General features: G+C 54.5%; 1 protein-coding gene across 3 annotated transcripts in view; it reads left to right on the top strand.

Annotated features, from left to right (window-relative positions):
• STUM (stum, mechanosensory transduction mediator homolog) overlaps positions 1 to 20,731 on the top strand; it is a 51,326-nt gene that overhangs the window by 21,566 nt on the left and 9,029 nt on the right. For 2 of the 3 annotated variants that reach the window (XR_005657362.1, XM_039883283.1), the window contains exons 2-3: positions 17,169 to 17,348; positions 20,541 to 20,549. Coding sequence is in view for 2 of the 3 variants with exons in the window: in XM_039883283.1 (XP_039739217.1) it covers positions 17,169 to 17,348; positions 20,541 to 20,549 (189 nt within the window). In the remaining variant the exon portion in view is untranslated. The remainder of the gene's footprint in view (positions 1 to 17,168; positions 17,349 to 20,540; positions 20,550 to 20,731) is intronic. The other variant, XM_039883284.1, reaches the window with a different exon arrangement.

Raw genomic sequence — 20,731 nt, 5'->3', positions numbered from 1 at the left:
TCCTACAGGCTGGAGTACTGGTCCCTCCCTAGGAGGCCTCTGTGAGCCTCTTCCCCAGTCTACAAAAGCTACTTCATGAGCCCTGATGTTACCCCTCTTCTGCCCAGGCCATAGCCCGAACTCTAAAGTGACTCTGGGTCTGACTGGAGGCAGGTCTTGGTTTCCAGAAGGCCTCATGAGGGTGCCAGGAAACCAGCTGCACCCAGCAAAGCTGTAGAAGACCTGATACTGGTGAATGAGGGAATGCTTTTTATGGAACTGGGTGTTTGAAAACATCAGTTTGTTCTAACCTTGGGCTCATCCAAAGCTCTCTAGCGTTCGTCAAGAACATCCATGATGCCCACAAACTTTCTCGGATACAATGAAAATCTAGAATGGGAGGGAGACTATGACATACCACAGCCGGTGAAAAACTCGAACTCGAACAGACATCCAGCAACTACATTGAAAAACTTCCAGACTAAGAAACTCAGAAGGGGTAAAGAGCAATCCTACCTCATCATGGTATTATTACCCCTCTGCCTGGCTTCCTTACGGCCACCAGCAGAGCGAGCATCACTGAGGGGCTCTTCTCTCCTGCCTCCCACCTTCCCCGGCACCTGGACTCCGAGCGTCCAGTCAGGTGGCCTTCTTTACGTAGTTTGTATTTGAAGAATGGCAGGTCTGAGCCCCGGGGGAAGCATTAAAGAGACCCAAATCTAGAGGTTCTGAACTTTGCTTTGGCGCTTTTGGACCCTTTAGCAGTATGTGAAAGCCTTGGATCCCTTCTCAGAATAAGGGTTTTTAAAAAATGCATTTAATACATAGAATTACAAAGAAAAGCAATGATACGGAAAAACGATTGTCAAAATATAAAAAAGAAATTGTATATAGAAACACTGTGCTTCCATATTAATGTATTAAATAAGAAGATCCAATCGTGGGGTAAGTAAATACCAACATTTTAAAATAGTGATGAGTGTCAATGATATTTGAGAAACCTGCTTCTCAGCTTCAGAGTGGTAAGGAAATATCTGTGATTTCTATTGGCGATGAAGGCCAGGGTCCGCTTCATCAACTATTATTGTGGTTGTTGCCTAAATCCATAACGAAAGGAAATGGTTAAATTGAGTTCAGTTAGTGGAAATAAAGAGATAATGTTTTTCAGTCCCAGTTCATGCATCCCCAGGGGTAGGACCCAAGGCTAGGGCCCCTCTCCTCTTTATCCTCCTACTTCTCACTTCTGTGTACCCGAGGTCTGCCAACCAAGCCATGGGCACTGTTTCCAGAAGAATGGGAACTAATGTGAAGTAGTCAAAGGTAACAGGTGACCAGACAGGGCAAGGGATGCGGTGACCTCACGTAACAATGCGTATAGGGCGGGAAGAGGGTAGGGACGTTACTCTTAGACTGGAGAGAGCTGAGTGGAGGAAGGGGAACTTGGTGGCTGGGACTGGACTGCATCTCAAAAAAAGGGACAGGGCCTTAGAGAAATTGTCCGTGATGGAAACCCAAGTAGGGCTGAGGAGTTTCCTTGGGGAGTTATTCATATTGGTTAATAGATTTTGGCCCGTAAGTCTGGTTCCTGTCTCTCCTTCTTTGCCCTGGGTGAACAGGGAGCATCTTTTTGAGGGAGACAGGGGTGGGGTGCTTTGGAAATCCACTGTGGAGTCAAGGAGTCTAAATACCCCCAGGGCCGCCTTTGAGCTGGGGCCGTGCGGGACTCCTGAAGCCCACATGGGTGGGAGTCAGGCTCTGGCAGTGAGCAAACCAGAGAGACAGAGATGAGCAGGGCATGAGGCTGGGTGCGGGGGGTGCCCAGGGCTGCAGGCTTCACAACCCCCCAGAGAGAGGCCTGCCCTGCACTCACGGGGGACAAACAAAAAGAGCAGGTACCCCATCCCCATCGTTACAAGCGGGGCGGAGAGTGTCTCCAGCATCGGGGTGAAGGGCACAGGTCTGGGTCACATTCTTGAACTCCCCACTGTTTCTGTGACCATGCGCCTCGCTCCGTGGCAAGGGTTCTGTGTGTCTTGACTCATTTCTTCATCGTGCCAGGCCTGTGACTACGGACTGAATTGTGTTCCTGCCACTTCTGCCTTTAATTTGTTGAAGCCCTCACCCTAAATGTGTCTGTATTTGGAGATGGGCCTTTTAGGAGGTAATTCAGATTTAAATGAGGTCATAAAGGTGGGGCCCTCTCAATGGGATCAGTGTCCTTACAGAAGAGACATCAGAGGCTCTTGTGCTTTCTCTGCTCTGTGAGAACACGGGGAGATGGTGGCCACCTCCAAGCACCTCGAATCCAGACCTCCCAGCCTCCGGAACTGTGAGAAATCAATTTCGTTGTTTAAGCCGCCCTACCCTGTCTGAGGTGTTTTGTATGGTGGCCTGAGCTGGCTGAGACATCTGTAAAGCAGGCACTACTAACATCACCCCTATCAGGCAGAAGGAGAAACTGAAGCACAAAGAAGAGCCTAACTGACCTGCCCAAAGTTAGAAGGGAGCAGAGCTGAGTTGATGTGCCCCCTGGCACAGTCCACTCGACCCCTGCTCTGCCATCTACCTTGCAAGGAACAGCCGCCTCAGGGGTGGTGTGAGAACTCAAGGAAAGTTTGCAAGGAAGACTTGAGCAGGCCTGGCACAGAGAAGCTCTCAGAAAAGGTGACGGTGGCCACTCTGTCCCATCACACACATAGGAGAGGGAGACACAGAGATGGGGAGAAGAGTTACGAGCCACCCCGAGCCTAGAGCTGCAGGTTCATGGATAGATAGATTGGCTTGGCCTGGCCCTCTGACAGGCCACCACCCTCTGGGTCCCACGTCATCTAGGCACCCAGGGTGGGAATGTAGGAGGCGAGCCGGGTCCCTGAACTCCAGCTGGTCCCCTGGATCATGGGAGCTGAGTGGGGGTGATTAAGTGGCAATAGAGGTGTGGGGCAGGGTGGGCGAGAGCCGGGCAAGGGGCCAGCCTCTGTCTGCATAGTCCCCGCTGGGGAGGACGTGGGGGGCAGTCCTGGGAGTCTATCACAGGACAAGAGTTCCCCGAGTGCCATTTCTGAGCGGAAAAAAATAACCAGCCATCCCTACAGAACGGTTTGCCTTGCTCGGTCATCTATTTCCAGCCCCTTTTCAGGCAGTTAGAGCCTGTATGGCACTTTGAACACAAATTTGGCCTTTCACATATGCAGTCTTCTTGCCCTAATAGGAAATGTCTGGTGGTGAGCTTCTCCCCAGAGCCCGCCCTGGCGTCGGGCCTGGTGCTGAGTCCTGCCCTGCCCCTGGCTGCCACCTCCGTCATTTTCTTGCTTGTTTAGAGCACTGGAAAGAGAATGTATTGCTCGTGGTTGCAAAGCCCCAGATAAGTCTCCCTTCACCTAATGAGTTCTGCTTTGAGAAATCCGTCAGCGGCAGAAGCACTCTGTCTGACCCCGTAATTCTCTCCTTGGCTCAGTAATCAGACGAGCATCCCCAGAAAGGCTCCCAGCTCCTCTCCCAGCTGTTCCCTGGCAGGTGGATTGACGGTCTGTCCTCACTCCATGTCTCAGAAGCACCTCATTATAGGGGATGACACACAGTCTCCTGGAGTTGCTGGCCAGGTAGCTGCAGGAGCAGAGTTAGAGGGACAGAGCTGGTTCTGGGAGCCAGGGGTGAGGCGGCTGTGTGTTCTGGGTCCCCAGCTAGGAGGGCCCCAGGGGGCCCGGAGCCCTGGTTTTGGCGTTCACACACTGCCTCCCTAGAGGACTGCCAAGCTGGTCCTCTTTAATCAGCTTGGCATTCAAGTCAGAGAAGAAAAAGGGATTCTTCCCGTGCTTTAAAAGTCGTGACGAGATTAAATTCAGGCGTGGAGAGACTACACAAGATCAAGGCTCCCCAGCGGCTGCTGCCTGGAGTGTCGTTTCCCAGGTAAAGACTCACCTTGCACTGAGGTTGCCCATGACTAGTGAGTTAGTAGCTATCAAAGGTCATTTTTCTTATTGTGGTAAAATGTACATAGCATAAAATTTACCATATTAATTTTCTAAGTGCACTACCTACGGCATTAAGTATATTCACAACATTGTACGACCACCATCCATCTCCAGAAGTTTCTCATCATCCCAAACTGAAACTCTGTTCCCATTAAATAACTCCCCAATCCCTTCCCCCTGATCACTATTCCACGTCCTGTCTTCACGTGGGATCACGCGATATTTGTTCTTTTGCGACTTGCTCATTCAACTTTGGCATAAGGTCTTCAAGGCTCCTCCACGCTGTAGCACATGTCAGAATCCCCTTCCTTCCTTTGCAGGCTGAATAATATTCCATTGTACGTGTGTAGCGCAGTTTGCGTATCTGTTTATCTGTTGACGGACACTTGGGTAGGGCACTTTTAAAATGCAGTGCTTGTTCTAATGGACTCTGGAGGTCTAGCTGTGACGTCTCACAGCGGTGGTCTCCGGGGTTGATTTGGGGCATCTGGTTGCCTGGGAGGGTGTGTGCCCAGAGGTGACGTGGGGAGGAGGACTGCTGTGTGGGGGGCAGTCCTGGGAGTCTATCAGAGGACAAGATTTCCTCAAGTGCCATTTCTGAGCGGAAAAAAATAACCAACCATTCCTACAGAACGGTTTGTTCTAGAGGAATGGTTGGTTATGTGTGGCGGGCAGTGAGGCCGACTCTCAGCATCCTTGCCGCCAAGATGCCTAGTCCAAGCCCATCTTGGCACTCCATCCCTCTGTGGGTGACTGGTTCGGAAATGACAGGCGACTCGATGATCGTTATTCAGGGAACTGTTTCCTCAGGCCTAAAAGGGGAGCACGGGAAGAAGCTATCTTTATTCTTCCAGACACTGTCACACCTAGGCTGAGATTCTTGGAACCGCTATGGCCATCTAGAAACCAGCCTGAGGTTGAAGCCCCCACTAAAGGTGGCAGTGCAGAGATGGGAAGAGCTTGGTGACACAATCGAGCTGCTCAGTTACCCAACCTCTGAACTACCTTAGGCCTTTCTGTCCTTTGAGATAAATGCTTCATATCTCTTACGCTGGTTTGAGTTGGCTTTGTGCCACTTCTAGCCCAAAGCATCCTAGGAGATGTCAGCTGTGAGTCGCCGTGTTCCTCTGCTGGGCCCTCCAACTAGTTACCTTTGGAAATAGCATAAAAGCAAGGTTAATTTACCCGTCGCAACAGAGACAAGAGCTTGCCATTAACTGTAAATATAGATATAAGGTAACAACCAATTGTGGTTGGTGTATCATCTAGTTACACTGTACATACCCCCTAACGTCCCCAGGTCCTTGGTCGGCGTGCCGACATTCCCTCAGGGCGTGTGGCATGAATACAGGATGCCTCTCGGTTTGCACCTGTTTCTTTGAGCCCTGTGGAGGTGGCCTGGGGCACTCCAGCAGGTGAGATGCTGAGTCCAGAAGTGCAGTGATGAGGTTGGTGATGCTGATGGTGGCAGCTGCTCTCCCTCATCCCAACCTCCTGGGTGTCCGTCCCTACTGGCAAAGCACAAGGAAGGGAACAGAAGGGTACAGGGCTGCCTTTTAACCATCCGGGTGCTCTGCCTTTGACCACCATCACCTCCGAGGGGGTGACTGGGAAATGACATAAGTTCACAGCTACGTGATGCATGTTTATGGATGATCCTCTTGTCCCAAGTGTTATCAGTCCCAGCAGAGCCGCTGTTGCTTGGAACAAGCTGACCACATTCCCCTCCCCCCAACCGCCCCTGCCCTGTCCCCGCCCCCCCGCCCCGCCCGGCAAGGGTCTGCCCTCAGAGTAGGCAGCACATTCTTTTGAAAATTTTAAATCATTTCCAAAAAACTCATCCAAGGAGGGTGAAATTCATTCCTTTCTGGAAATAGCTGATTTGCAGCCAAGGTTGGTGAATGAAGTGGGTGACTAAGCTGAGTGTTCTGACTTCTTGGGGTGAACTGTGACCAAAGCCCACGAGTCTGAATCCTGATGTGGGTCCCGGGGGGCCCCTCCCGTGGGGCTGATGTTCTGACAGTATGTGTGCAAAACGGTCACAGCATCTCGGGAACGGACGCATGTGTTTTGAGGCTGTATCTGTGTGAAATGGCTCCTCACATATCTTGAAATATTTCTGACATTTCACTGTGGGGAGGGGCTTGTGGGGGAACCTTTGGGGGAACTTTTCCCTGATACACGTTTGGGTTTGTTTGTGTGTACTTTGGGGACCTGGGACAGTCTGGGACATAGAGTCCTTATGTCGCTCATGTAGCTCCTTCTCTACAGGGCTTTGGTTCCGTGTTGTCAGGCTGTCCCCTTTCTATCCCTCTCCCTCCCCTTCCCAGACCCCACCAGGCCTATGGGAGGGGTAGGAAGCTACTTCCTGGATTGGACAGCCCCCCCAAGAAGCCAGATCATTTTCATTTTCAGAAGGCAAAGTGGAGCCCAGCCCAAGCATCCTGGGGACTGAATTCTAGTGGGTGCCAATAATAATAACATCAATATTAACAACCATCCCAGGGGTCGGGAGGGATGCTCAGAGAGGACAAGTGATGGCTGAGGTCCTGCAGCGGTGAGTGCCCAAGTAGGGCTGGAAGTCAGGGTGCGACTCCACTTTCCTTTCTCACGTGGCCCTCCCCAGCCAGCCAGGCGTTTAGAGGGTATGCAGGCTGACTGTCTTCATGGGACCTCAGCTTGTCCCTCATCTGCAGGGACCGGGAAGGGTGGCTCATCTCCTCGGCTTCTCAGCTAAGACGATCCTGGCGGGCACCTTGTTTCTGGGCTCTATGTGCAGACCCCGGGAATGGGTGAAGGTGGCAGGGTGGGGGAGGCCGTGGCGGCCCACTGGGGATGTGCTTACAAGGTCAGCCTGAGCTCGCCTCCAAGGAGCACATGGTCCGCTCAAGGTCAACCGTGTGACACCTGAGAAGAGGACAGGAAAGCTGCAGAAACAGCGGAAACACAGCTTGTCCAGTTCTGCAGACGCACCATCTTCGGGCCTCGGCTCGTGCCTCTGCGGTGATCCGTTCATTTTATAAACCCAGACTAAAGGCCCGCTACGTTCCAGACACTGCGCTGCTGCATGGAACATCGCGGGAATCAATAGCTACAGCACATTGTTATACTACGAATACGGTTTGCAGTTTGCGTGCCCTGCGCTGTCCAAAGCACCTCCTGTAAAGCTCAGGGCATCGCAGAGGTGGATATTATTACTCTCCTTCTCAGAGGAGGAAATCGAGGCGCAGAGATGTTAAGCGACTTATCCAACGTCACGCAGGTGGTCACACAGGCCGGGGCTCGAACCCAAGCAGGCTGGGTTCAGAGTCAGTGTCCTTCCCTGTCAGCTGCACCTCCTCAAAGGGCTCAGACCTGGTGCAAGGGACAGAGTGTAACTTCCTGGGACCACTCTCTGCCCAGGAACTGTCCTCAGTGTGAGCACATGAAATGATTCTAGTAAATTCAGATTCATTGGATACTTGAGCATCTTCTATGTGCAAATTAATTTCCTAGGCAATATTGGGGCCTCGAAGGTGAATTGGACAAGGTCAGGGCCCGTGAAGGCTTTGCACTATAGCGAGAGAGCAGAACTAGATGCATATAGCGCAACGGGGTGATCCGACGGCCCCCCGGGGAGGAGCGTGGGCTGCGTGTGGAACCGCCTGGGCTCCGAGCTGGAGTGCTGGGGCGTGTTGTGCAGTGGGAGGGAGAAGCCGGGAAGATGGAGGGGGAGGACAGCCAGCCAGTTAGTGGGTTGGGGAAGAATAAGAGACCAGCAAAATCGGCTGAGAAGAGGCAGTGGGTAGGAAGCTGGGCACGCCGCCCTGCTGGCAAGCTCCTTCCAGAGCCGGGCCTGGCCTGACGCCCTCGGGTCACTGAGGAGCCATGACGGCTCAGGCAGAGCCCTCGCCAGGGACATGCTGCCCCGTCTCCTGGGTAGTACTGTGCAACTCCCCCTCCCCAAACCTGGTTGCTGAGGTCTCTCTGGGAATCCACTGAGACCTGCCTTTTTTCCATTTCTAACTGCAGCCCACCCAGCTCCTGTCCCCGTCCCTCCCTCACCAGGCATCACAGCTGCCCTATCCTCTCCCCCAGGAACCCCCTCGGCTCAGCCACCCCGCAGCCATCTTTTAAAGCCACCGTATCTCTATTTGGAAAAAGATGGTCCAATTTACCATTTCTCTGCTTGATTTTGCAACACATTTCTCTTCCGTTAGTGAACGTCACACTCATCCAGCATCATTTAGGCCTCCGCTGACTTCCCCAGATTTTCACTCCGTAGTCCACCCTCCTTTAAGCCTCCTAGGTGTTGCAGGAGAAGCTGACCCCATTTCTAATTGCTTAAGCCAATAGGCATGTTACATTTACTTTGCCCAATTGTTGGTTCGAGGTTAGGCATGTGACCTAAGCAGTCCTCTTTGGGTAAATCTCAAGACTCCTGCTCTTGGAAAACTGAAACAGAAATAAATGTTCTGTCTCCTTTGGATAAGAGGTGTGTGGTGTGAAACCTGGAGCCGCTGCAATCATTTTGTCACCATGTGGGAAGTTGTTTTTGCGATAAAGCTGACACCACGGAATACAGGACAGAGACAGAAGATTTGAGTTCTTGTTGAATCATCGAGCCACGGAATCAAAACAATCCTGAATTCTTATTGAGACTCGAAGCAGCAAACAGTGATTAAGCACTTAGAATATTCCAGGCACTTTAAATGCATAATCTATATTAAGCGTTTCACAGAGCCCTGGATACAGGTATTATTATAACCCCTATCTTACAGATGAGGAAATAGATCTAAAAACTTTTGATAAAGAGACAGAGAGAGTAATTTGTCCAAGTTCACATAGCCAGTGAATGGCAACGTCAGGAATTAAACTCAGCAGTCTGATCCAAGAGTCCACACTCCTAACCATTGCCCCGAAACACCTTTCTGGATTTTTTCAATTGTATGAACCGATGAATCCCTTCATTGTTTAAGCCTGCGTGAGTCGGTTACTTCCAAAATTACTTCCAAAATAAAAACCACAATGGGCAAGCCCTCCCTGTAGTGTGTCCCCACGGCCCGAGCAGCAACGTCAGCCCCGCCTGCAGAAAGCCATTCTGAGCCTGATCCCACGGGTCCTGGCAGGAAGTCGTGCCTGGCACAGGAGCACAAACATGGGCCACTCCGCAGGGCACGGCTCCAGGAAGAAGCAGGTGTGTCTGCCAGGCCCGTGGGAGTCCCCAGCCAGACAGGGAGCCCCTGAGCACGAGCCCTGCACAGGCCTCCTTCCTTCTTCCCTCCTCTCTCGCTCCTCCTCTGGGAGACGGAGGCGCCAGCTCGGCCGAGCCACCTCTTTTTCTACTGTTGTCCTGTGGCCACCTAAATGAATCCACATGGCTCCTCAGCGTCTCTTGGGACTGGAGTCCTTTCCTGGCGTCCTCCTTCCATGCTACCTCCAGCGGTAATTCAAGCCTCCCGTTTGGCTGAGGGTCCCCTTTGCCTGCTTCACAGGATATGATGTCCTAGGGGTGGGGGCTGCTTTCCAGAGGCATTCTGGGAGTTTGGGGGCTTTTGCCGCAGCCCCAGCATAGTCACACGACATCATTTATTTTCTGTGTCAGGTGTCCGCATGCCATCTGTCCCCTAGTTGGCTGCTTCCTGGCTTCTCTGGGGCCCGTAAGAAGCTGTTTGATGCACAGCCTTTCAGAGTTGGATCTTGATGGGTGCCCCAAACTTTTCTTTTAACTAAAAAGATAATTTCTTTTTTTAAAAAAAAAATAGGAAAAGCTACCTATAATTCTCTATGGCAAAACAATTTTCCTTTTGCTTTACACACTCCAGTCCTTGTCCACGTACATAAATATTTTTAAATCGTCCCGGCGCACTGTGCATACTATTTTTGTGATTTCAAAATCTTAAAGCCCCTGCCTGACCTGGCTGCAGTCATCATCGTACGTACAATTTTTCCTGGCTGCACAACTCTGTGGCATATGGATGAGTACCGAGCCTCCAGCTTCGTGAGGCCGACATGGTGAACTTAGCAATTGCAACGCATTTTTTACAGAGGCGAAGAGCGGTGCCCTCGGCTCCGAGCCCCCGTGGGGGCAGCACTGATTCCCCGAGACCTTCAGTTTCACTCTCGTCTTCATGGTGAATAAGTCCGTATTCCCCAGGGTTCTGTTCCAGCATTGCCTCCTGGGGCCGACTCTCCCCATTACCCGTCCCCTGAGTCTGGGCGAGGGCCCTCCTCAGGCTCCTCGATGCCCCTTATTCACTGCGGACTGTGTTCTTAGTTCTTCCCGTGCACTAAGTGAGCCCTCGCGTCCGCTATCTTAATCTCATAGATGGGGAAACCGAAGTCTAAAAAAGTACGTCACTTGTCAAGGTCTCGGGGCCGGAATTCGGGCCCTGGCGTTGACGCCAGAGCCCACCTTTGTAGCCAAGGCGTTGTCTTGCCTCTGTCCCCTCTCGCAGGACTGACCGCGCAGCCGTGCGTTCCGTACCTGGTTTGTCTCTTTCACGACCACAGACAATTCCTGAGGGCTGGGCCCCTCCTTTCTGTTTGAGTCCACCTGGATTTAGCCCAGTTCTTGGCTCACTGCAGGTGCTTCATGAATGCTACCCGAAAACAGGAAAAAGGAATGGATGAAGAGAATTGGGTATGATTTTAAGGACGAGGCAAGTCTGTGCCTGGCAGAGCAGGCCTCCAGGCCTAGCTGGCATGGTCGGAAATGTTCTACCACTTGCTGCCCACAGGCTTCCACGGCCGAGGGCTCAGGGCAGGCTGCAGGATGGCGCTGTCCTCTCACATGACCGGTGCGTGTGGCCACAGGTTAGGGCACCTGGGGACGGCTCCCCTGAACTCCCAGTGATGGGCGCCCCCTGGGGCCTGGCACACCTGGCCTCACACACACGTGGATACTGCAGGCCCAGGGCAGCCTGGGCTCCAAGCTTGAACCAATAAGGAGAGAGTGACTGAACTTCCAGAAGCTCAACGCTGAGCAAGCACATGGTGGGCGCTTCATACGTGTTATTTGTTACTTAGGTGACTGACCCTCATGGAGGGCCAGCTATGAACCCGGAGGTCTTAGCCTAGGCTCCGAGGGTGAAGGACACCGCTACGTCGGGGGTGGACATGGGACGCAGGCTTTCCACTCTCAGCTCTGCAGCGGCCGTGCTCAGAGGCGTGCCTCTGGGGCTCAGGTGCTACAGGTTCTCGAGAAGGCTCCCTGGCAGCTGTGACCTTGGGCAGAGCCCCTCTCTGTTTTAATCTCAGCATCTACCCATCCGTGGAAATTTCATCTTTCCCGGTTGCAGATTCTAAGGAAACGGAAGCTGCATTGTCTCCTCTCACAAATGTCACCACTGCTGCCCGTCCCTATCTTTCCACCTGACTGACCACACTCAATGCTGGTCCTGCGGAAGGTGAGGGGACAAAGCTCAGGCCTCACGGGCCTCGGGGCTCCCGTCCCTGTCCCATCCCCACTCCCTCCGTTCACCCTCTGGCATTTAAGCCCAGAGCCTGTTGTGACAAGGCTCAGAACTGGGGAACCAAGAAACTCCACGTGGTTAAATTTCTGCTCAGGCTCATCATCCTGGGGGGACCCCGGGGCCTCCCTGTCCCCCACCTGCCAGAGAGACCTACGATTGTGCTCTGCAGCTGCCCAGCCCCTCACGTCTGTCCAGGGCTGGCAGTGTGCTCGGAGCTGGTCAGGGACCTGGCAGGGGAGGCCGAGGGCAGCAGAGATGGCTAACAAGCACAGAGAGGCCCAGCGCCATTAGAATTAATTATCGGTCCAGTCGACCTAGCCTCCCCCAGAATAACCAGCCTGATATCGCGGTGGGAAGAGGGACAGAGGAGGAGCTGGTCTCGTTTTCTCTGTCCTTGGGAGGCCGGATGATGGATTTATCTATGGCAGCCAGGGGGGCCCCCTGCCCTCCTTTCTTTATGCCAAGGAGCCTTTTCCGTTGGAGAGTCCAAGGCTGTGGTCGTGACTGAGGACTGTCCCCCGCCGAGGAGGACAGAGAAGCCCCTTCTCTGTCTGAAGACATCTACCCGCTGCCTTTCCCCGAGCTCCTCAACCCTCAGTCCAAGAGGCAGTTGGCGTTTGCCTGAGGCCCAGGGAGGGGCACAGACTGTGTGCCCAGCTGGCACTTTCTGGCCGGGGAGAGGGGAGCGGCGGGGCCCGGGCAAGGGCCACATGGTCCCGGAGGCCTTACACCTTCTTTTCACTGGGGGGACAGAAGGCCCGCCGGTCCACCCTTCATTACGTTTCTTCCATGAAGCCCATGCTTGGAAAGATTTAAGTCATGATAAATTCCCACCCCTATCTGTAACCAATCAGAGGCGGAGCGCGCGGTCACCAGGGCCCCGGTTACAGCACTGAGATGATGAGCTCCCCAAACGCTATGAGCTGGCGTTCTGACGGGCTGGCTGACCTCGTTCGGATGTCTGTGTGCTGTCTGGAATGGTGAAAACAGTTTGCAGACCCTTGGTGCCACTGGTCCAGGGGATATGGGCCCAAGGCACTGGAGTATTCCTTTTGAAGAACTTTGCGGGTGGTCAGGAGGATGAAAATACGAGAACTCTGTTTTGCCTCGCACTGTTCTCTTCTGGTTTTATAGTCGGCCTCGTCTTCGCACGTTCTGTGCTGGCCAGGACGCCGATGGAGAGCACAGACCAGGGTTGGGTCGACAAAGCACTTCCCGGATGAGGACTCTGTCGTCCTCACAGAGCGCTGCAGCCTTGAACCCTGGGCTGACATCCTTCAACTCACAGAGACCCCTTTGACCTTCTAAGACACGAAGTCATCCGAACGCCTTCCCTCATACTCTGTCCAGAGGTGTTGAGCCGATTCTGTCTTCCTAGGACTTTTACAGAATCGTTTGTGAACTTATAGTCACTTCTCTTTCCCTTTCCAGTTGAAATCATTGCACGATGGTGAAAACGTGATGGCCGGATCTGCTGAATCGGAAGCAAGGGGTGGTGGGCCCAGGAAAGTGCATTTTTAGCACAATCTCCATTGCTTCTGATGCCGCCCAAGGTTTGAGAATTGAAGCTTCACAAGGCTGAGTTTGACCCTGAACGTGATCTCCCATTCACCTCATTCTGGTTCCAAACTAGACAGCAGTTGGCAGTGGGACCTGTTTCGTAGGGCGTGGATTGTCCTTCCAAATCGGCTATGAAGTCCGGGCCAGGCCTTCCCTTACATTTCCTGCCTGTCCCCCAAAGCTCACATTCAAGGGCTGTGCTAACCCACCTTCCCTGGAGGAGTGACGGAGGGTGTCCAGGTGTAAGTCTTGGCCGCTGACAAGCCGCACATGGTAATGACTGCGGAGCCAGCTGCAGGTGACGTCTGGGATCTGACTGACTTACTGGCCCTGGTCCCAGGGGAGCACATATTCTCAGGAGCAGCTGCTTCAGAAGACAGCTCTGCCCTTCTCCCCCCGAGTTCCAAGAGACCTTGGGACCCCCTCTTCAAGCCGGCGCCTTCCGTACCTCTCATGTGAGTCATGTGGAAAGCTGAACCTGACGACACCGTAAAAGACATTTCCAGCCCCCAGACCCTGTCCCTCAGGAGCAGAGCTCACCCCTTTCCTGGAGGGAGACCGCGCCCGCCCACGTCCGGCTGCTTCTCTCACAGTTCCCCACAGAAGCAGGAGAGGGGGTGGGAGCCAGGCGGAGGGCGCTCTCTCCCAGGACCCTGCGGGATTCCTAGGATGGAAACGGGCAGCCGCTTTCCCCTCCCCACTGCCTGGGTCTGAGGCCCGAGCCCTGAGGTCCTGGGGGAAACCAGTGACCTCCTCAGAGGGGACTGTGGCAGCAAATCCCACTGGTGTCTTTGCTGAAAGTCTCCATGGACTGGGGGCGGGGGTCCTGCTCAGGCCGTTCTTCCTCAGGGTGGTGGGAGGACATACGAAGCACATGTCCTCACCTGCGTTCCAGGTGTCTTAGAACACTGAGTTCGGTAGTGGACAGTACGGATCGTGACCATCATTTCCCTTTGTGCCCATCGGTGTTGGCCAGCCTTGGTGCCTCCAGGGACATCACACCCAGGGCCCAGTCCCCCTGCCTCTGCCGCAGAGGGTGACATCACCTCCCTGACTCGGCCCTGAGCCCTGAGGGGGACACGGTTGGCCGGAGCGAAAGGCCAGAATCGTGGGCTCATTTCCTACAGGTCCTGTGGTTTTCTGTCTCTGTCTGTGAGGCCGATCCCCCCACCTCTCAGAGAAGGGTTCCCGAACCCCACCGTACGCTAGAATCCGCAGGCGGAACGTTTCTTTTATTTTTTTAAACAAGCAATCCCCGGACCCATCCGCGGGCCTCTGGTGGCCGGAAGTGGGGCCCTGGAGCCTGCATTTTTAAAAACCTGGCTTTGAGAATTCTGAGGCACAAGCCGGCTCGGAGAGCTGCTGGTCTTCCCTGCCCCTCACCATCTCATCTTCTCCCCTTTGACGTTCGCGTATCCCCGACCTGGTTTCATCCTCACGCTCTCCCCGCGCCGGCAGCTTCTCCTCCGCTGAGAGACAAGCTCAGGTTTCTCCCTTGGACGTTTTAAGAGCGTGGTCCTCACTGTGTCCTGGAATCCACACCTCATTCTCTCCTCTGATCTCTGCCATTCTGTTCCCCGCACCCCTACCTCTGGCTGGACTGTCGATCCACTGAGAGGGAGCACAGCCTTCGCCTTCCTGCATCTCCCATGGGGCCGCCCTGGGCTCTGTGCCAGGAACACCGAGGGGCCGGTCGGTCGGTTGATCGATCTTGAATCCGTGTTCTCTCGCTTTAGTGAGCATCTTCATTCTTTGAGTGGAAGAAGAAACTTGCTTAGAAAAGCAGATGCTCGGGCCTCCCCTTAGACATTCAGATCTCAGGTGCGACCCAGGTGCCTGCAGTTTAAACAAGTGCCACAGGTGATGGCGCAGGAAGTCTGAGGATGACCTCACGTGCTTGCATTCCTGTGGACCCCCACAGGCCACCTACTGGATGCGAGGCACTGTGCTGGGGGCTGGGGCAGAAAGGTGAATAGGATGCTGTCTGGGATCTCAGAGGAGCTGTCAGCTACTCAGGAGGCAGAAGCACACATCAGGTGGTGGCAGCTGTTTGAGGAAGAGGATGGAGCAGGGTCGGCATAAGAAATAGGCAGCATCGAGGGTCAGCTTTGGATCTGAGATACGATGGTGCGGGCAGTGGGAGTCACCAAGGTTGGGCAGGGCCAGGGCCAGGAGCCAGAGTGCCCAGAGGGAGGAAACCGATGTCCGAGCAGCTTCTTCTCTCAGCAGGAACCGTGAGAAGTAGGCATGTGAGGCTGGTCCCTGGTCTATTGGCCAGTTTCCCAAATGGCCTGCCTGACAGGTCATCTCTGCCTGTGCCAGGCAGCGGGAGCATGGCCGTCGGCATCCAACAACAGTGGGGCCAGTGCCCACCTGTGATTGTAACCCCAGACAAGATACTTAATTCTCCAGTCTCTCTCTCTCTCTCTCCATGTGTACTTTAAAATGTAAGTTTTATTATTTAGTTACAGCGAGGCCGACAGGTCAGGAAATGATGGCCGTTGAGAAGATAGTTTGTCACTCACAGTTCCTGTGAGGAGAGGGCATGCCACACCCTGGGGGGCCACACGAGGAAGCACCAGGGACAGAGAGGAAGCACCCAGAGCCGAGGGAGAGGGCGTGCGGGGCAAACTTGGGCGGGAGCTTTGTTGGGGTTTTGTGGGAAGGTACGGGCAGACAGGGTCAGCAGCTGGCTTAGGACTGGCCAGTGTGAATAACCTCAGAGGGTCCTGGGGTGCAGGGGCCATCCCTAATTGTCTGGTACCTGGCCCGGGGTGATCGGGGCCGGGGGACACTGGTCGGGAGTGTGAGAGCCCAGGAAGGAAGTGGTTGGATGGGGATTCTGGATTGGTGGCTTCATATAAAAGTTATTTACTATTTCTGGGACTCAGCCAGCCCTGGAGGGCCAGGCTCTCCAGGGTTAGCAAGGCCCTGTCAGAGCATCAGAAACACCCGATGAGCACAGTGTGTAAAGCAGTGTGGGAGGCAAGAGAAAGCTCTCCGCCCTCAAAGTGTCCACACTCTGATCCCTGGAGCTGTGAATGTGCTCCCTTGCATGGAGAAGGAACCTCACAGATGTGACTGAGTTAAGGATCTCAGGATGAGCTATTCAGTGACATCACAAGGGTCCTTTTGAGAGGGAGGCAGGAGGATAGGGGTCAGAGGGAGAAGATGGGTGGACGGAAGCAGAGCTCTGATGGGGCGAAGACGTGGCACTGTTGGCTTCGATGGTGGGAGGAGGGGCTGCCAGCCAAGGAGGGAAGGCGGCCTCTGGGAGCCGGAAAAGGCGAGGAAACCAGTTGTCCCCTCGAGTCTCGAGAAAGAACCCAGCCCTGAGGCCTCTGACCTCCAGAGTGGTTGAGAGACTCTATCTGTGTGGCTTTAAGTCACTGAGTATGTGGTAACTTGTCACAGCAGCCACAGGAAGTTAATACACACAGGGAGAAGGCCACCTGCCTTGCAGGGTTGTCGTGAGGCTCAGAGCCATGTAGGAAAGACATTGGCTCAAGGAAAACGTCACTGGATTTAGCAATATTACCCATAGGGCTCTGGGAAGTCTCCAACGAGGGACGGAACCTGGACACACCCACCACCTTGCACTGTGCCTTTTGGCTACTCAATAACTCTCAGGCTCCCTGTCCCTCCCCTTGCAGGGCTGGGGTGTCCGAAGGAACCGTGTCGGGGAAGAGGTCCAGGATCTCTGCACTGGTCTGCTCTCTCCCTTCTGCAGGCATCTGGGGTCTCAGCTTCTGTCCTGAGCGATCAGTGTGTGCGCTGGGAGGTCATTTCCTGAATTTACCTCTACGGGTGGCTTCCATGTCGCCCCGGTGACACTGGCTCTTACCTCTGAACTCTTAGGCCTTTAGAATCTTTGCCACACAAGGTTGGTGCCCTCTCCGCCTGCCATCTGCTGTCCTTGCAGGTGGCACTGTTGCTCCTTAGCGGCCGGGACTGCTTGTCATATGATGTCTGTGTTTCCCCAGAAGCCCCTGGCAGCCCCGTGCCAGGCCTCCGCCCGGTGGTACGTTGGCCTCCCTAGTGTGAGGTCAGGAGGTGGGCCGGAGTCTGAGCGGGAAGGTGCCAGGCGCTGGCTACTGCTCTCCAGGTTCTTGGAGTGTGGGCCGCTGGACCCCCGGCCGTGACGAGCGCACAGACCGCTGTGTCTCCGGCACCCTCACACAGCTGTCTCCTTGGCCTCTCACAGGGACATTTGTCTCGGCCTTCACTGTGCTGTGCGGAGCCCGCACTGACCTCCCAGACAGGCACGTGTGCTGCGTCTTCTGGCTGAACATCGCGGCGGCTCTCATCCAGATCCTCACGGCCATCGTCATGGTGGGCTGGATCATGAGCATCTTCTGGGGCATGGACATGGTCATCCTTGCCAGTGAGTAGCTGCTGGCACCACACCTTAATGTGGGGCTACGGCTGGGCCGAGACGAGAGGAGCAGGGCTGGAGGAGGGGTGGGGGCCGGAATGGTCTGGGCCTTTGGGATCTGGCAGGGTGTGGGCTTTGCAGGGAGATGCTTCTGCTGGGCCTGCTTCTCCCCTGAGGGCTCACCTGTGCCTGTGCTATCCTCCGTAGTGTCCATGGCTGCCTGGATGGGGGACCCTCCCTGTAGCTCCAGCCCTGATGCTTGCAGGGGATCCTGTGTGCAGACAGGCAGAGACTGAATGGGGCGGGGGGTGGGGGGAGACGCCCTTATTCAGCTCAGACGCATCAGGCATCACACTTGTCAAGGAAACAGGCCAGCTGACCACACTGGGTAGCAAGGTGTGGCCCAAGGGAGCACAGGTCCCTGTGTCTATTGTTCCCTGTCCCTCCATCATGTACTGTCCAGAAAGAAGGAAAAGGCCACTTGGCAAATCTGCCAAAGGAAATGCTTCTGACAGCCAGAGCAGCGTCATTTCTCCTCTTGAGCTAAGCTCTGTTCGGTGATGCTCGGGCCTCACTTCGTAGTTGGCAGGGAGCGGACCCTCTCCAGTCGTTTCGCATGTGCTCAATCCAGACACAAAACCGGGTTGTGAAAGGCCTTAACCTTACAAAATCGAGTCTACCAAAGGCGACTGAATTAGCGTTTTAAAAATAACCTAGCGAGATCATAAACCAGACACCACTATTTCAAGCAGCCACGCACCTTCCTGGGTTCTCGCACAGTCGATCCACCTCATTAGGCCGCAGTTCCTCACTAACAGGGACCTCATCTCCTCAGGCCCTTTGTCCTTCTCTCCACACCCCACGCTCCTCGTGGTGTCCCACACCCAACAAAACCCTTCGTAGGTGCGGTTGTCACTGCCAAAGGCAAGCTGGCCAGGTAAGGACAATGGAGGCAGGAGGGGGAGTCTGGGGTTCAGGGAGTCCTCGCGTGACCTACAGAGACCTGTAGCCTGAGTTCAGGATCCCGTGAGGATCCAAGACCAAGGAACATGCAGCTGCCAGGACCAGGCAAGGCCTCAGGTCAGCGGCCTATCCAGTCACCAGGCCAGAGGAAATGTAGGTACCGGAGCCTGAGCGACATCAGCAGAGCCAGTGGATTAGTCAGCAGGTCTCCAGGAGCAGAGTCTGGGGAGGAAATGGGTCAGCTGACCTGCCAGAGCATCTCAGAGTTAGAGCAAACCAGGCAGATGCTGGGAGATGGGGCAGCAGGGAAGGAGGAGGGGGATCCCCGGTCTGGCCAGCAGCCGAGGGGTGCCCTTCAGGGAGGGCATGGAGAGGTGAGGCGGGCCCATCCAGCTCCCTGTGGGAGCCCCACCCTTGGGCATATCCAGGGACCACTTCCGTTTGGGGGAGGGGCACAGAACATGCTTACAGGAAGGAAGCTCTGGCATGTCCCTCGGTGCATGGTGGCCCGCAGGCTCCTGGGCCTGTTCCCAGGTAGAACCTGGAAGGTGCTTCTGCTCTCAGGAGATTCCTCGAGGCAGCCAGAAGGCCTGTGAAAGCCGCCCCGTCTCCGCCCGGTGCGAGCCCCAACACCCCTCACTGCTTCATCTCCTCATCGCACCAAATGTCTAGCCAGGCACTTGGACACTTGAAAAAGGAAACTTTCCATTAAGGTAGAACAGGCCTACGTCACAGGGTGGGTTCCGACAAATGTGTGTCGGTGTCTAATCTCATCCCTAGACCTTCCTGTCATCTCGACCCAGAAATCACAGGGTCTAGATTTTGGAGATTACTCACAGAGCTTCCCTCATCGTGACCTAGATGAGGAGACAGAGATCCTGAGAAGCACAGAGCGGGACCCAGTCACTTCCTCGCTTCCCGTCACCTCAGGCTGTTGACTCCCCAGAACGCCCTCTTCCGTGGCCGATGTGGGGGCCATAATTAAGCTGCAAGATACTCAAGTGCCAGAGCCCCCATCCCCGCCCTTCCTAACCATCCCCACCCCTAAACCTCCCCTGTGGGTCAGAGTCAGCTCCTTGGATGTCTCTACCCTGGTTCCACACTTCGTGTCACACCTGCCCCACAGCACTGCCACTCACCTGCCCCACCCCCGCCGGCCACCAGACGTGCTCGCCCATCTCAGCAACAGGTGCCTCAGTGCTTTTCGCAAAAAGTAAACCCACTCTCAAAGGATGAAATCATTGCCGCTCTGGAGACGGTGCCATGGGCTTGGACGGCTCCGAGCAGCAATGGAGCATGTGTCCTAGGATGACAACTTTGAAGGGAATGACCACAGCTGACCTGCCCCCTTAGTAGATAGTTGGATAGGGGCCATTTTTTCTGGTGTCACTGCAGCCCCTTCCAGTAAAAACAAAGGCAATTTTCCAGTTGAAGCCACACAGCATGACTCGTCACACGGCAGTGTCATTGACAAACACACTGTCAAGAAAACCTTTTAAGAGAGGAATGAGAGAAATACAGATCAAAGCAGAAGTTAAAATCAGTAACTTACAAGCACGCCGCTCTATTTCATTAATCCACAGCAGTCAACAGCAGCCTGTCTCGGACACGGGTCAAGAAATACTTAGTAGCTCTACATAGCCTCTTTCTACTGCCATCCCCATGGCAGACATCACTAACCAATCACGACACTTTCTGCTGAACGGTCTTACAGTTAGCAACACAGGGCTTTGGGCAGTCACTACCAATCGATCCAAGATGTCTGCAAGATAAAATCTGTTTGCCATCCCCAGTCCTGGGTCTTTCCCAAAGCATTCGGTTTTATTTCCATGGCTCCTGTCCATGTCAGGGTGAACCACACGGCTCAGACAGCTGGGCTGCGGCCAGGAATGGTCACTTCAACATCTTTAGGTTTTTGTAGTCAAGCCTCTCCTGCCGTTGACCTTCCTTAGGTCCATTTAGATTCATCTCAAGGCAAAAAAAAAAATAGAGTGAGGCAGGGGGAGAGCAGACGAGTGGCCGGGCTGGACGCGGCGGGAAGCGGGGTGCTGGAGAGAGCTTCCTGGCGGCGTCTCGGCCCACACGCTGATGGCTGACCACCAGCCACGTGGCTGGTCACCACGCGTCCTCCCTTTCTCGTGCTGCAGGCAGCCTCTCCAGCCTCCGTTTTCAGACTCTTTTCTCTTTTCCTTTTTCTCCTTCCTGTCATGCTGCCTCACATCCTGTGCTGCTCCCAAGTTTCCCAAGGTGAGTGTGTCGACGGGGCCCGGCCTCGCGCCTGGCAGCCTGGGCTCCTCCCCACGCTGTCCAGACACCCCTACTCCCGCTTGGTCAACGGGCTTCTATTTTTAGCGTTTTACTTTGGAAAATGTTTAAACGTAGACAACAGTAGACGGCCTAGTATCAAGAGTCCCTAAAGACCCAACTGC

Source organism: Pteropus medius, unplaced genomic scaffold, assembly GCF_902729225.1.
Source record: "Pteropus medius unplaced genomic scaffold, Ma_sr-lr_union100, whole genome shotgun sequence".
NCBI lineage: Eukaryota > Metazoa > Chordata > Mammalia > Chiroptera > Pteropodidae > Pteropus > Pteropus medius.
Note: the sequence above shows the minus strand (reverse complement) of the source record. Positions and strands in the feature narration are given on the sequence as shown.